General features: G+C 51.8%; 1 protein-coding gene across 1 annotated transcript in view; it reads right to left on the reverse strand.

Moving 5' to 3' along the window:
* Window positions 1-15,627, reverse strand: part of LOC122375520 (proto-oncogene tyrosine-protein kinase receptor Ret-like) — a gene marked incomplete at its 5' end in the record, with an annotated part of 34,358 nt that overhangs the window by 2,126 nt on the left and 16,605 nt on the right. Inside the window, 3 exons of the mRNA XM_043354975.1 lie at window positions 100-266; window positions 9,238-9,334; window positions 9,870-9,974. Of these exons, the coding sequence (XP_043210910.1) occupies window positions 100-266; window positions 9,238-9,334; window positions 9,870-9,974 (369 nt within the window). The remainder of the gene's footprint in view (window positions 1-99; window positions 267-9,237; window positions 9,335-9,869; window positions 9,975-15,627) is intronic.

Consider the following 15,627-nt stretch of genomic DNA (forward strand, 5'->3'; position numbering starts at 1 on the left):
TTCATCACGACAAAATACTCAAACGCTTAGCAGATCCACGCATCAGTTGAAAACCAACCTCCACCAATAACATCTCAAAGTACCCATTTGAGAACCCACCTCCATCGCTCAGCAGGTCAAAGTACTCTCTGTTGAGAACCAGCGGTGTGCTGAGATCCAGATACTCTGACCCCGACTGGAGCATCCGGTCGAACCACTGGCTCAGCTCGGAGAACGTGGGTCGCGAGGAGGGCTGCTCCTGCCAACACTGGCGCATGATGCTGTACCTGTGGAAAACGGAGGGAGGGGGGGGGGGTGTCAGAGGGGAGGCTGACGGGGGACTAGGGGGGCGGCAGGCGCATATCGTATGGGAGCTTTGGGTGAGAAACGTGGAGACATTATATTTGAGGCTTGAGACCTCAAGAGATGGCCTCAATAAAGCCTTTGTGACCCAGAGCTGGCAACTGGGCAGTACATACGGTCTAAATACACTGACTGACACTCTTCACGCAATCAGACAATGGAGCCATCGTCCGGCACGGGAGACTCAGGCATAGTCGGGTGATCCAATATAAAATGGGTCACTGAATGTAGAGACACACTTCGCCGAGCTTACACAATGCCGAAATCTGGCCTCCACACTCAGCGAGTGACCAAATTGACAACGGTTTGCACTGGAACTATGTATTGATACAGGGAGCTGCTCAGGATACAAATAACCGTTCAATTATCTTGCCATACGGTTGACGGGACTTAAATCGCTTTACATCGCCTACGGCCTGGTAACAGAACTGACAGCTCGCTAATCGAATTGCGTTCACTTAATTTGTTTCCTAGGTGTAACTAGCAAAAAACCAGAGCGTCTTTTCACAGTAACTAGCAATCAAGAGCAATTATCCGCTGTAATTAACTCGGGCCCTGTGTAGTCGCACCGACCGGCGCACATTCTGCTCGGAAAGTCTAGCCAGCGGCCTATTGTGATTTGTGATATTGTGATATTGTGTGTAAGGTGTTGTGAAAAACCAGAGCAGCCTTTGGATCTCACTGAAAACATTGGCAATATACAAAAAAATTATCCGCCAGGAATTATTGATCGCACGAGAGCTACAGGCTTCTGGTCCGACACCTGCTAACCAGATTTACTTTTTAAAAAAATACCCATCTTCATCAGCGTCTAAGAAAGATGAGATAACCAAATCAATCGCCTTAATTGCGAGAAAGCTGGGAGTACCTAATCCTTTACCATAAAAGCAGTCGCATTATATAAACGTTTATAGCCTGAATCGCACAGCAACATTGAAAGCCACCCCGCCACTCAGGCTTATTATAGGGACAATGCCCGTGGAAGAATCATTATCCCTTATGGGAGGGGGGGGGGTCAGTGACGTCCAAAGCCGTGCTATGTCTCAGAATAAGTCAGTGTGTTCTTTCAGATAAATAAACGTGAGACCAAGCAGTTGCCAGGCTTCTTTGGCATCGATCCTGAGGAACTGCTGGCTGAATGGCAGCATTTTTTTTTTTTGGAAATGTGTATTGCTTGTATGATTCTTACAAGCTTATTCCAGTAAGTTATTCTTATTTGCTTAAAAGATTTGAGACCAATTACTATTTTAAAAGACAAGAGGAAATTATGACACCATTATGGGAGCTGGAAGATAAACTCAACCCAATGCAACATTCAGCGAAAGGAAGCTACGTTACGCGCGGATCCCAAACCCGACATACTCAACTAACGCTCATTGTTGCCGACAAATTGCACCTATGCAAGGCGGTACGGGCGAGAGACTCGGCGCTGCTGAGCCGAACCGCCGCCGTGCCGCCGAGCCGAGCGCCGTCCGCGGTCGCGGGACGCTGGCGTCCCCTCTGACCCGGCTGGCCGGCCGGCGCGGCAGGGCGGCTCCCTGTTTGCGTAGGACCGGCCCAGGTCCGGGCCATTGTGTGGGGCACGCACGTGCGCGCCCAGCGTGTGTGTCTTCCGGGTGGAGCGCTGGACGCCCGGGCCATTTTTAGCCTTTTCTGTGTGCTCTGACCGTCCCCAACGCGTCTTGTTTTCACCCCCTGTCGCTGTATATAAACTAGTTGTAAACACCTTGGCGCCTCACTTCACCTTTCGACTTCGACGGGGACACTGCGCTGCCCCGCTCTCTTCCCGGTACGTTTCGCTGCCTTGAAATATAGTGAACTAGAAGACAAAGTGTGTGAGAAGCCCGAGTGAGAAGTGAAACAGTGCGCGGTCTACACACAGATGAGATATTCGACGGAGATGCGGCAGGCGTATCGGTTCCGGTGACCAGGTCTACTGACTATCCTTTTTTCATCCTAAAACATTCCTAAAACTCTCTAAGAAGGGGGTTCCTTTGTCGTCGGCATCCGGCGCTCTCATATTTTAGGCCCTAACATACTCCCTAAGAAGGGGGTTCCTTTGTCGTCGGCATCCGGCGCTCTCATATTTTAGGCCCTAACATACTCCCTAAGAAGGGGGTTCCTTTGACGTCGGTATCCGGCGCTCTCATATTTTAGGCCCTAACATACTCCCTAAGAAGGGGGTTCCTTTGACGTCGGCATCCGGCGCTCTCTTATTTAGGCCCTAACATACGCCCTAAGAAGGGGGTTCCTTTGCCGTCGGTATCCGGCGCTCTTTTATTAGGTCCAAATATACTTCCTAAGAAGGAGGTTCCTTAGTCGTCGGCATCCGGCGCTCTATCCTGTATCCAATATTTAGTTGTATCTTAACTAGGCTAACGTGATAGGTTATAACATTTATTTTCCCAATTTTCCAATTAAACCATTTTCCTCCTGGATCTCGGTCACCAAACAACCAAATGCTGTGCGATGCGCGATTAAATACAGTCCACACCATGAAAGGAGATTCGAACGAAAGCGTCGCCAACATTTTCTGGTCCTCCGGGCCGGATGGTCCTGGCCTGAAGTGAGAACTGATGACCTTCGTGGCTGCCCGTCGCCGACTTAGGGATTGATTGTAGGTTACAAGCTGTGCCTCGTGTGTGCCAGTCGGATCGAGAAGAAAATTCCGATGATGGAAGATTCGACTCAGGCGGAGAACACAGAGACGGCGACGGTGAGTCAGGACACTGCCGGCGAGGAAGCTGGAGACACTGCATGCGTGTTGAAGCACCTGAAACTTCAGCGCGGGCGCAAGGCCGCCGCGTTTACTCGTGCCTGTAACACGGCGGAGGCTCAGATCGCGCGCCGAGCTAGCGAGGAAGAACTAAAGAAGCGGCTCGAAACCCTGAATGCGACACTGGATGGTTTCATGGAGGCCAATGACACCTATGTTGAGAAGGTGCAGGAGGTCTGCGAACTGGAAGAAGCGGAAGAGTACGCCACCCGACTGACGGCACGGTACGCCGAGACGGTGAAAAGAATTGAAGAGGCGACTACGCACCGACCAGTGAGCTGCTGCGCGGCGTCGCAAGCAGATGACAGACCACCACCATCAAAGTTGCATCACGGGGGGAGTAGAGCGAACGGATCCCGTGTTTCAGGGGTCTCCAGAGCGGCGTCCAGGGAAGCTGTAATAACGGCAGAGATGAGAAGCCTGGAGCTGAAGCATTTGAAAGCCAGGCAAGACAGAGAAAGGCAGCTGAGAAACCAGGAAGCAGAAAGAACAGCTCAGAGGAGAAGAGAAGAAGACAGGATGGAAGAAGAGAAGAAGATGATGGAGGAAAAGGAGTTAGAAGAGGAGGTGGAACGAGCGCAGCAGAGGGCAAGACTTCTGAGGGCTGCAGAAAATGACCTTGAATGGGAGCGGAGAAACGACTTTGATGACGAAATCCCAGTGGAGGTGGAGCCTGAGCAATGCGATATATCGAGAGCCGTCCGTGATACGTCAGGTGAGCAGCGGCCGGCATCCAATGGTGGCGAAGTTTCCCGCTGCATCTCGTCATCACCCAGAGCTGTCGGTGTTCCTCAAGGTGAGAATGGGGTGCTCAAGAATGACGGACTGGCTCGTGCCAGCTGGATCGCAACGCCGGCCTCACCCCGACGTAATGACCTGGCAGGACCATCAGCGTTCGTAAAAAGCATACCGCGACTGACTCTGCCAACGTTCCGTGGAAATGCACGTGAGTGGCCGCGCTGGATTGGTCTTTTCAAAGCATTGGTGCATGATCAGCCATCCCTGTCGGATGCTGAGCGCATGGCTCATCTTCAAAACGCGGTGGAAGGGGCCGCGGCCCAGGCCATTGACGGCATGTTATTCAACGGTGACTTGTATCACGAGGCCTTGAAAACCTTGCAAGATAGGTTCGGACGAGAGGAAGACATCATCCAGGCCCACCTGCGAAATGTGTTCATGACCTCGCCACCGTCACTAATGGACCTCCCAGCGATGGAGAAGTTTTATGCGGTCGTCCATAACACAGTCACCGTCCTGCGAAATCTCGGCTATGCGAGTGACCTGTCAAGCAGTGAAAACTTGAGAAGAGTGGTCGAAAAGCTGCCGAGCGAACTAGCCCGACAGTGGGGCCGTGAAGTGTTCCGGCTGCGACCGACGAGACCGACTCTGGAGACATTCACCGAGTGGCTCCAAGTCCAAGTCAGCATCCTGAGCTTCTCTGCTGTCCAGTCCGGGACTTCAACATCGGAACGGAAACGTGCAACAGTTGCTTCAAGGGACGGCCCTGTTCGGCGAACAGCGCTGGCGACAGGAGCTAATGGTGAAACCGAACCAGAGGCCCGCTCTCTGCCAGTGTGCGTGGTGTGCAGCAGTAACCACAGGCTGAGCGACTGCTCAGAATTCAAGGCCAAGACCCCAGACGCAAGAAGCGCTGTTGCCTATGAAGAAGGTCTTTGCTTTTCATGCCTCAAGAAGGGCCACTGGAGCAGAAGCTGCAAAGTGTCTCGGCGGTGCAATGTGAAGGGATGCAAGCTCACGCACCATCCGCTTCTCCACCGCGGATCAAGTCGGTCAGGAACCGATCAGAGCAACTCGAGGAGGGATCAGTCGTCAGCAGGGACAACCACGGGAGCGCCTGAATCTTCAGCTGAAGGTAGTTCCGGGAACCAGCCGTTTGTAGCGGCCTCGGTAAAGACAGACACAGACACACTGCTACAGATTGTTGCTGTGCGGGTTCACGGGCCCCGTGGTTCGACAGACGTTCTGGCACTCCTGGATGCTGGAGCTCAGACATCACTGTGTCGTGAGGATGTTCTGGAGGAGCTGGGCGTTGCCGGGGAGCGACACCCGCTCTGCATACAAAACGTGGAGACCAGTGGCACTCAGCGTCCGTCCGAGAGAGTGAAACTGAAGATCAGCCCCCTTGGCACAGGGGCAAAGAAGTGCATCAACATTCCTGAAGTGTGGTCTGTGCCAGCGCTGAATGTGACTGCGACTTCAATGACGAAGAGTCAGCTTCAGAGGTTTGAGCACCTTCGGGATCTGGAGTTCCCGCAATATAATGGCGGCCAGGTGAAGCTGTTGATTGGTGCAAACGTCCTTGAAGCAGTGCTGCAGAAGGAGGTGCGTGTGGGACGTCCGAATCAACCGGCCGCTGTGAAGACAGACCTAGGGTGGACCCTGACGGGCTGCGTGTCTGACATCGTGCCCAGTAGCAGGCGCCGGGTCATGTTTCTGAGACGTCAATCGAGTGAGAGCGAAGTAGAGCTGTGCGCTGCCGTCAACGAATGGTGGTCTACAGAAGCATCTGGAACAAAGCACAGTGAAACGACGTCACGATCGGAGATGGATAAGAAAGTACTCCAGGTGCTGGAAAGAAACACGACCAAAAGTGGAGAGCGATACGAGACCAGTCTGCTGTGGAAGGAGACAAGTCCTACACTTCCCAACAACAAGCGACTGGCTGTTCAGCGACTACAGACAACAGAGAGAAAGCTCGAAAAGCTTCCACAGGTCGCAGGGAAGTACCAGGTCATCATCAACTCCTACGTCGCCGAGAAACATGTATCGGTCGCTGCTGTTTCAGCAGACGCACTCAGAGAGCAGAATGAGTTTGAGCTGGGCCAGCAGTTGCAGGAGGCCCAGCAGGAGCTGCAGAAGCAGTCCAGCCAGTTGGAGGAGCAGCAGCAGGCAGCTGTCAGACTCCAGGAGCAGCGGACCACGGCCACCGCAGACTACAGGAAGGCAGATGCCGGCCTCACCAGGGCGTTGGCCGCTGAGCTGGCCGCCTGTCGGGAGCGCGACCAGGTGCTCTCGGACAAGGCGAGCCTGGTACAGCAGCTGGAGCGGCGCGCTACTGAGGTGGCCCGGCTGACGGCTGAGCTTGAAGACTGGGGAGCTGAACTGGCTGCAGCTAATGCGGCCAAGTGTCGGGCACTGGCACAGGTGGGGGAAATTGCCGCCAAGGAGATCAGTTTCCAGTACAGAGAGAGGAAGATGGCGAGTGAGAAGGAGGTGCTGGAGAAGCAGATGTCTCTGCTGCAGGAGAGCCTGAAGTTGCAAGCAGAGGAGCTGTCCACGTTGCGCCGCCAGCACAGCTCGCGGATCCTCCAGCTGCAGACCAACCTTGCCAACAAGATGGACCAGCTGGGGACGGAGCAGGCGGAAAAGGAACGGCTGACACAGCAGGCGGCCGACCTGGAGCAGCAGCTCACCGAACTGGTGGAGAAGCCCCGGCTGCAGCGTGAGGCCGAGATCGAGCAGGAGGAAAACTATCGACAGCAGCTGCGGTCACAGGAGCGGCTGGCGCAGCCCTACAAAGAGGGCGTCGAGAAGGCGGAGGCCAGGTCGAATGAGATGCTGCGCTCGGTGGACGAGCTGCGGTCACTGCTGAGCTCGGCCAGCGAGCAGCAAAGCCAGCTGGAGGTGCATCTGGACGAGACGCACACCCAGCACGGCCAGTACCTGGTGGAGCGCGACAAGGTGATCCTCCAGCTGCGCGACCGGCTGGAGACTTACGAGGAGCAGCTGCAGGCAATCACCCACAAAGGTAGCCTTTCAGACGAGGCGGTGGAGGCCACGTCACCGTCCGCCGCCGCCGTCAGCCGGCTCCTGTGGCAGGGCATGACGCTCACACAGATCTTCACCGGGTTCAGTCAGGCCAAGGAGCAGCTGACGGCCACAGAGGCCGAGAGCAAGCAGTTCAAACTGTGCCTCGACCAGATCCTGAAGGACATTGATAAGTGGACGCTGGCCATCCAGACACAGCAAGAGGATTATGAGGCGGCGGTGCAGATGATCGACTCTCCCACAGGCAGCAATGACGAGGCATTACGGGAGCTGGAGACAGCACACGCCAAGCCTGACGACGCCCGCCGGCGACTGCGTACCGTACAACACAAGAGGGACCGACTGGTCGCCCAGACAGAGGACCTGGCAATGCAGGATTACGTGCCGCTGAAGGAGGTGGAGAAGGCGCGCGGCGGTCGTCGCCACACCCCGGGACGAGCTCGAGCTGGATACCTCCGCCGGACGGCTGATCGCCCAGCGTCTGGTCACCTTCTGAGGCAAAGAGGAGCTCCAGGCGCGCAACCAGGAGCTGCTGTCCGTGGTGCGCGCGAACTGAGCGCCGCCCGGGAGGAGCTGAACACGCAGCGCTCATGGCTGCGTCCCGTGGACAACTGATCACTGCCTGCTGCGGTCATATGCCTGAGGTACCAACCGTCCAGCCCCCCATGGCCGGTGCTACCCTGTCCATCTGTGTTTTTTTCTCGGCGAGGGTATTCAGCAGTTGTCCGTCATTTCCATTTTGCGTATGGCTTGACGGCCCCCTGCCCACTGACCGCTCGCGCCAGCACTGGTAGTTTTGCGCCTTTCCGACAGGTACCTGAGTCTGAGATCAGGGCTGTGCAAAGGAAACCCGTTTCCACGCGCGAGTGTAAGGGCTGCTTTCTCTCGTTCCGCTGTCCGCACCTTACTGGTACGCTGTGCGTGTTTTTACTTGTATGGAGCTTGGAAATGATAGTTACCCGCGCCCGTTTCGGTTATCACCTTTCTTGACTGTTCGTTTGCGCTGTTCAATTTGTCGGTCGAATGTATGTGTTCGACGTTCGTAGTGAAGCCGAACACAGGGGGGAGTGATGTTGCCGACAAATTGCACCTATGCAAGGCGGTACGGGCGAGAGACTCGGCGCTGCTGAGCCGAACCGCCGCCGTGCCGCCGAGCCGAGCGCCGTCCGCGGTCGCGGGACGCTGGCGTCCCCTCTGACCCGGCTGGCCGGCCGGCGCGGCAGGGCGGCTCCCTGTTTGCGTAGGACCGGCCCAGGTCCGGGCCATTGTGTGGGGCACGCACGTGCGCGCCCAGCGTGTGTGTCTTCCGGGTGGAGCGCTGGACGCCCGGGCCATTTTTAGCCTTTTCTGTGTGCTCTGACCGTCCCCAACGCGTCTTGTTTTCACCCCCTGTCGCTGTATATAAACTAGTTGTAAACACCTTGGCGCCTCACTTCACCTTTCGACTTCGACGGGGACACTGCGCTGCCCCGCTCTCTTCCCGGTACGTTTCGCTGCCTTGAAATATAGTGAACTAGAAGACAAAGTGTGTGAGAAGCCCGAGTGAGAAGTGAAACAGTGCGCGGTCTACACACAGATGAGATATTCGACGGAGATGCGGCAGGCGTATCGGTTCCGGTGACCAGGTCTACTGACTATCCTTTTTTCATCCTAAAACATTCCTAAAACTCTCTAAGAAGGGGGTTCCTTTGTCGTCGGCATCCGGCGCTCTCATATTTTAGGCCCTAACATACTCCCTAAGAAGGGGGTTCCTTTGTCGTCGGCATCCGGCGCTCTCATATTTTAGGCCCTAACATACTCCCTAAGAAGGGGGTTCCTTTGACGTCGGTATCCGGCGCTCTCATATTTTAGGCCCTAACATACTCCCTAAGAAGGGGGTTCCTTTGACGTCGGCATCCGGCGCTCTCTTATTTAGGCCCTAACATACGCCCTAAGAAGGGGGTTCCTTTGCCGTCGGTATCCGGCGCTCTTTTATTAGGTCCAAATATACTTCCTAAGAAGGAGGTTCCTTAGTCGTCGGCATCCGGCGCTCTATCCTGTATCCAATATTTAGTTGTATCTTAACTAGGCTAACGTGATAGGTTATAACATTTATTTTCCCAATTTTCCAATTAAACCATTTTCCTCCTGGATCTCGGTCACCAAACAACCAAATGCTGTGCGATGCGCGATTAAATACAGTCCACACCATGAAAGGAGATTCGAACGAAAGCGTCGCCAACACTCATCCTCGGCGACTTTCCTGATACCCCTGAAGTCACTTTCTATCCCCCAGGTCAGCGACATAAGGGCACCCTCAACCTTACCAGAAGGTCAGCAACTCGACTCACATGTCCTGGGTACAGTTGGCCGGCCGGTCCATCCTGTATCCAGACTTCAGGAGGTGACAGAGACGCTCCGGGGTTACACCAGGGTACGGGTTAGAGCCTGGAACAGGGCACCCAATGTTATTATATTCTATCCTGTAACTGGACTTCAGGAGGTGGCAGAGTCGCTCCGGGGTTACCCCGGGTACGGGTTAGAGCCAGAAACAGCGCACATAATGGTACAGTGAGACACGGTACGGCATCACTCTGCACGGTACGGGTTGGAGCTGGAAGTACCTACACAGTGGTAAAGTCTCACCGCAGGGTACGTATCAGAGCCTGTAGCAGGGCACATAGCGGTATATAGTGAGACACAGCCGCTCCTGGGTACGGATTAAAGCCTAAAATACGGAGCACACAATGGTATCGTGAGACTGGCACTCAAAGCTAGCGCTGGTGTGTAATGCTGAGATGCTGGAATGGGAGAGAGGCTATTTATCATCACATTTGCATATTTTGAGATAAATGTGAATTAAAACGGAGCATTATCGACCCTTACCCGCTTTAACGCTAATTTACTGAAATGTTACACAGTGTGGCCAGTCATCTTACCAAGCCAAATGACCGATCTTACTCAGAGTGATTAGCCGTCTTACCGAGTGTGATGAGTTCCCAGAGGAGCACTCCGAAGCTCCAGACGTCCGACTTTGAGGTGTAGACGTGATCCTCCAGAGATTCAATGGCCATCCACTTTACCGGAACTGAAACAAAACGCCAAACGATGGTCAGATTAAGATAAAGAACACGACGAAAGTGGGAGTAGGTATGATAATCCCGAATGGAAATAAAGCCAAAGCGGGTATCAGGGTTACGGAGCAACAAAATGATATCTCTGCAAATATCAGAGCAGATGACAATATCGTAATGGCTGTGGTGACCGTCATATTTTGACGGTTTTAGGAAAATCAAGCATAATAATGCTAAGGGTGAGTATTGTTTGCGCCGTGGTTCATATTGTCCCGGGCATGATTTGCCCAGTGTTCGAAATAGCCAGTGCTTTGAATTCTGAACAGACATAAACACGGAAAAACGTGAGCCCCTCTTACGATCTTATTAGGACCGCAGCACGCAGCAAAACTATTTTGGAACCCAATTAGAAGTCGGTGCTAATAATTGGTTGTAAAAAGATTTGCAGCTAAAATTTCCTCAAACTGACTGGGACGTAGAGTGCTGACACCGTTCCAGCATTGCTGAGTGACAGCTGACCATGTTCCAAAAACAGTCGATAATCCATTTCACATTTCGGCTCACGGACTTTGACAATGCGGTTACGCAAATGGGATAGGTATAATGGAAGACGGCAACATTTATTTCCAAATGCCTATAACAAGTCATCTGAAAAGTTTCTAAAATTTCTTTCGACCTATTGCATCATTGAGTTTCAGATATTTATACCCTGTTCTACAGCATGCTTATTTTGACTGGCTTGGAGATTGTTGGCCGGGATATCTCCCAGAATTCAATACGCTTGCATTGCAGAATATGTCACGTAACAGACAATGACAGACAGACATTGGGAGTCGACTGACAAATGACCATATAGTAATTAATTTGTTAGCACAAAGAAGCATTTATGTCAAGATAAATGTGCAACGGAAGCCATTATATCCGTCCGGTTCACACAAATGCTCACATTTATGTGGATAAATGGTTGTTCTACATACTACGGCAATCTTTCTTATCGCTTACCCAATCGATATAGCGCTGTGTCCAATAACCCAATTTGATTTCGAACTCTGTGCCGGTTAAGCGTGACAGCTTACAAGAAAATGAACCTTTTTTATCCCCGAATCTTATCTTATCACATATCTAATTTGATATCTTATCTCATGTGCTATCTTATCTCATACAAAATCGTCGAAAGACCCGCCGGATCCTGGCATTGTCCGGACGCCCGATGCTGAGACAGCTCGCGCGGTTCAGTTCCGGCGACAGCTCGGAGCCGGCGGGGCTGCCGCAGCTCCCAGCTGAAGATATTTCGGGCTGCAGCCGCCGTGACGTCATGATGACGTCATCACGCGGCTGTCGGCGAGCTCCTCCATTGAGCTCCGGCCGCCATTGATGGCTCCACGGGAACTCGGCGTTTAGTGCGCGGAGGTGTGAATTGGAGTTTAAGAGCTCTGCGGCGCGGTGGTCGTAAAACGCTCATTTCACGTGCGGGGAGTGATAGGGATAAATGGAATGCGTGGTCCGTGGATGACTTTGCGGCTAGATAAAATAAAACCGGAGGCCGATAAGTGCTGAACTTTTCTCATCTGGAAACCGAGACTATGGGCTCTTTGTAGCAACCGAGCATTTTGCATCCCTATCAACTTAGATTGCAATTTGAACCGTGCGATAAATGGTATCACAGGGAATCTACAAACAAAATATATTGTGTCAGAAAATCGCGGTTGCATGATCTGACAACCTATAGGGGAAGTTGGGGCAATGCCGGAGTTGGGGCAAAGCCGAAATTCGAGATATTTCGAAAACCGTAAGACATGGATGCCACCTGTCAGTGATGCTCTGAAGCTTAAGTGACTACAATTATCGCATGTTTGTTACGAGTCGTCATTCGGAATACTTCGGCTGTGAGGGCGCCAAGAGCGTTTTCAAGGTACGCGTTCCTTGTACTACATGCGCCTTTGAAGCTGCATTTCTTACTCATTATGCTACCGTTTGTCTGGCCAATTCGGTCAAGTAATCTTCAGCATGTCTTTGCATAAGTGTGCTGCCTATTTGAAATTCATACGGCACGTTGAAAAGTTATGGGCCTGCAAATGAAAGTGTGGCTGGCTGGGGTAATGCCGAAAACGTGCAATTACGCACGTTAAAGCACGCTACGTGGACTTTACTGCTGTAGAATAGCAACGCAAATTTTTAGACACACAAATTACACTTTCAACCGACACAACGGCCTGTTTACCTATAAGGAATTATTTACCTGGCATTTTCTTATTATATCACACAATTATAACTTCCAGTGTGCACCAAGCGTCCTCAAGCTCTTAAAACGCGTGTCAGCTTTGATAAATTCTGGATAAAGTTTGAGATAAAGTGGCAAAACATCAATGTCGGCATTCCCCGTAGATCATTTCTCCCATTTTCGGCTTTCCCCGCAGTCCGGGGCAACGCCGAAAAAGTCACTTCTCTGATATTTTTAGTTTGTGCGCTTAACGGTATGCGAATTCATCAAATGCGCCTGGTATGTTTGAAAGGCAAAAGACTGGCCTCTCGAATGACGCCAACAAGTATAGCTTATGTTGTCTACCTTGCGTGCTACGGGCGTCAGAAAAAAAGTATTCGGCGTTCCCCCAACTTCCCCTAACAGCTTGTTTCCTCATGAATACAAAAGTGCCTTGTCTTGTAAAGCGATACGGTTATAATTGTAAAAAAAAACATCCTCTTTCTTGCATAGGTAGGTACACAAGATGTTCTGCCGAAACCGAACCTTAGGGATAATTTCAAAGCTCCCTTAAAGGTAGTGTGCCACCTTTGAAAGATTTCCCATTTTATTTTTCCTAGGATAAGAAGCTTCTGTTTTTACCTAATATCGCAAAAAAAAATCAAAAATGGGCCTGGAATAGTGCCTTTTTCGCCTAAAAGTTTTTCGGTTTTTAGATATGTATAACAACTGTAGTGGGCTCACCTGCAAACAGGCGTCGGGCAACAATCGCGATTGCGGCGCACTTGTGACAATAAGCAAAGGTCATTATAGTGTTACGACCATACGACGTACGGGAATGAGTTATCAGCTGTCTAATCGTAGACAACACAATGTCGAGCCTTAAACTGTAAGCCCGTATTGGTATTGTTTCTTTTATTTGGCTGTCTAACATTATTTATGGTTTGAAATATGATTTTATGTAAAATAATTGATAGGAAAAAGCCGTCTTATAAGTTATGACCCCATTTCACCACACGCAAGTGGCAGAAATGACAATGATCAGCTGACGCATTTTTCTTGGCCGAAGTCAGAGCACGCGGCCCGGCGCACCACGCGTATTTGGAAATTCCGACCTCGACGAGCATCAGAAGCCACCTAACAGGCGTGTTCGAAACCGCAGGAGATGATGATGAACGGGTTTATCGAAACTTGATTGGATGAGCATATCGGTAATAGCGATTTCAGTGTGTGCATTTATTGTTCATAGTGGTGTGAAATGTGGTTGGGGTACGACCGACAACCCGTCGGGGCGAATTTCGCACTGGGGTACTCAAAATTTGAAGAATTTAAGACGTTTCCATGAGTTTTGAAGGTATGGATAAGTTCTAAAAATCCGGTTCTCCTTATCTGGGCCATTAACTCCATACGGTCCAAGAAAGCTGGCACACTACCTTTAAACCGAAGGTGGGTGGCAGTAACTACCACCATCTTACAAAGTGCACACCCATTCATCCTTTCTCCAAACCTTTCTCCGTCGCAGCTCAATTCCGCCCACCCATCTTTAATAACTTTCCAGCCGATTTCATGGAACATCACGCTTCTTATCACCTTGAGCACTTCCGCTAAATGGGATTACAGACAGCGCCAGGACAAACCTGAATGAGACCTCTTTTGCGGAACACCGCCACTGCCACCGCTATCTCAGAGCACGCGATGCTCTCGGAGAATCGACGCCGAGCGCCGCGCGTCTGAGCACCGCACCGATCCATCTCAATCTCTGCCAGCTGCCGGCAGCTGCTGCGATCAGCTCACGTGCGGTGGTGGAGGCGGCGGCGGTGGAGTGGGGGGGGGGGGGGTCTCTCTGCGCGGCTGCAATCGTCAGGTTTCTGGTCGGCGTGGGCTGAGCTCGGACAGGTACAGTCGAAAGTGCGTCTCGAGCTTGAGATATGGGATTGGGGGGTTATCGCAAGGTAGCAGCTACGCTGCGGTTGGTTGTGATGAAGGTAATTTAACCCTCGCATGTGTGCGGCGTTTTCCAGCTTCTAATGTGTAGGGGGGGAGGGTCGGTTGGACCCCCCCCCCCTTGCCGTTTGGCCCCTGATCGAGCTAGAGCTTCGCGGAAAAAACGAGCGTGTTGCCCGTGACGAGAGGAAGCCGATGATACCCAATTTTAAGGTCCTAGGTCATTGGTTGACCTTCCAGGTCAGGTCAATGACCCAAAGTCGGGAAAATCGGGACCTATTAGAAAGTCGTAAAGTGTGGCTGCTAAGGGGTTTTTCGGGGTGCTGATCACGAAAATCGTGTTAGTTTTGATCACAGATGATGTCTTTAAGCATTTAGACCAGGTCGGGTCAGGTCAGGTCAGGTCAATCAGTAGGCGTGGTGACGGGTATTCGTAGTACTTGTCAATCGCCTCTGACAGCTTCGTAACATGTTACGAAGGCACCAAAACTACTTCGTAAATGTTCAAATGGTTGCTAAATTCGAATTCAGCTCCAAAAACTAGCCTAGAAACATGTAAAACTCGAAAAAGTGAACCGAGGTCACCCGAGGTCACCAAAGGTCAATGACCTGACCTGACCTTCAGGTGACCTTGACACCCACCCTAATGCATGGGAGCCACATCAAATCACATGTTTGAACGTTTGAAACCACGAAAAGCTTGCAAACGCGCGGCTAATGCGAGCCGACGTACGCCGAATCGCGATTCCGGCCAAACATGGTCTCGGAAAAGAGGTCACAGGTCAAAGGTCATTTGGGTCAGGGTCATGAAATTTTCAGGGTAGGTGTCAAATTGATCAATGCGAGGGTACTGAAAGTTTCGTCGCGATCGGCCGCTTTTTACGCGAGTTATTCGCGAAAAACCATGGGGGGGTCCATCCGACCCCCCCTACACATGCGAGGGTTAAGTGACGGCGGCGCTGGCAAAACGAGCGTCAGAGTCTCGGTGTCAGTATCTTCGTCAATGCTAGCGTCAGTGTCGGTGCGTCAATTAAAAAGTCTATTATCAATGTCAGTGTCGGTATGACAATGTCAAGGTCAGTGTCAGGTTTATGTCAATGTCAGTGTTAGTGTCAAGGTCTGTGTCAAAATATGTGTCAATGTCGTCGTCCGTCTGGATCACAGTGTAAGAAATGATGCCGGTCTCAGTTTCAAAGTCAGCACCATTGTCTGAACGACTCTTTAGTGCCCTGGTCTGAACATTCCCTACGTCGCATTTGACCCAGTCATGCAACACCCATTCAAACTCAGCAGTCAGCCCCGCATATTGAGAACTCCCGGGATACGGGAACTACCGTCGCCACAAGACACGAATCCATGGCCTGGGGGCGACTTGAGGGCCAGGGGGAACAATCTAAAGGCCGTCCCATACTGGACCTCGCATGCGGGTTGCGAGTTTGGGGGTTTTGAGTTTGCGGACATAATGCTAATTCATAGAATGATTAGACCGTTCCCTTATAGTAATTTCATCAATGCAGTGAAGC

Source organism: Amphibalanus amphitrite, unplaced genomic scaffold, assembly GCF_019059575.1.
Source record: "Amphibalanus amphitrite isolate SeventyFive unplaced genomic scaffold, NRLGWU_Aamphi_draft 001859F_arrow, whole genome shotgun sequence".
NCBI classification, from domain to species: Eukaryota; Metazoa; Arthropoda; class Thecostraca; order Balanomorpha; family Balanidae; genus Amphibalanus; species Amphibalanus amphitrite.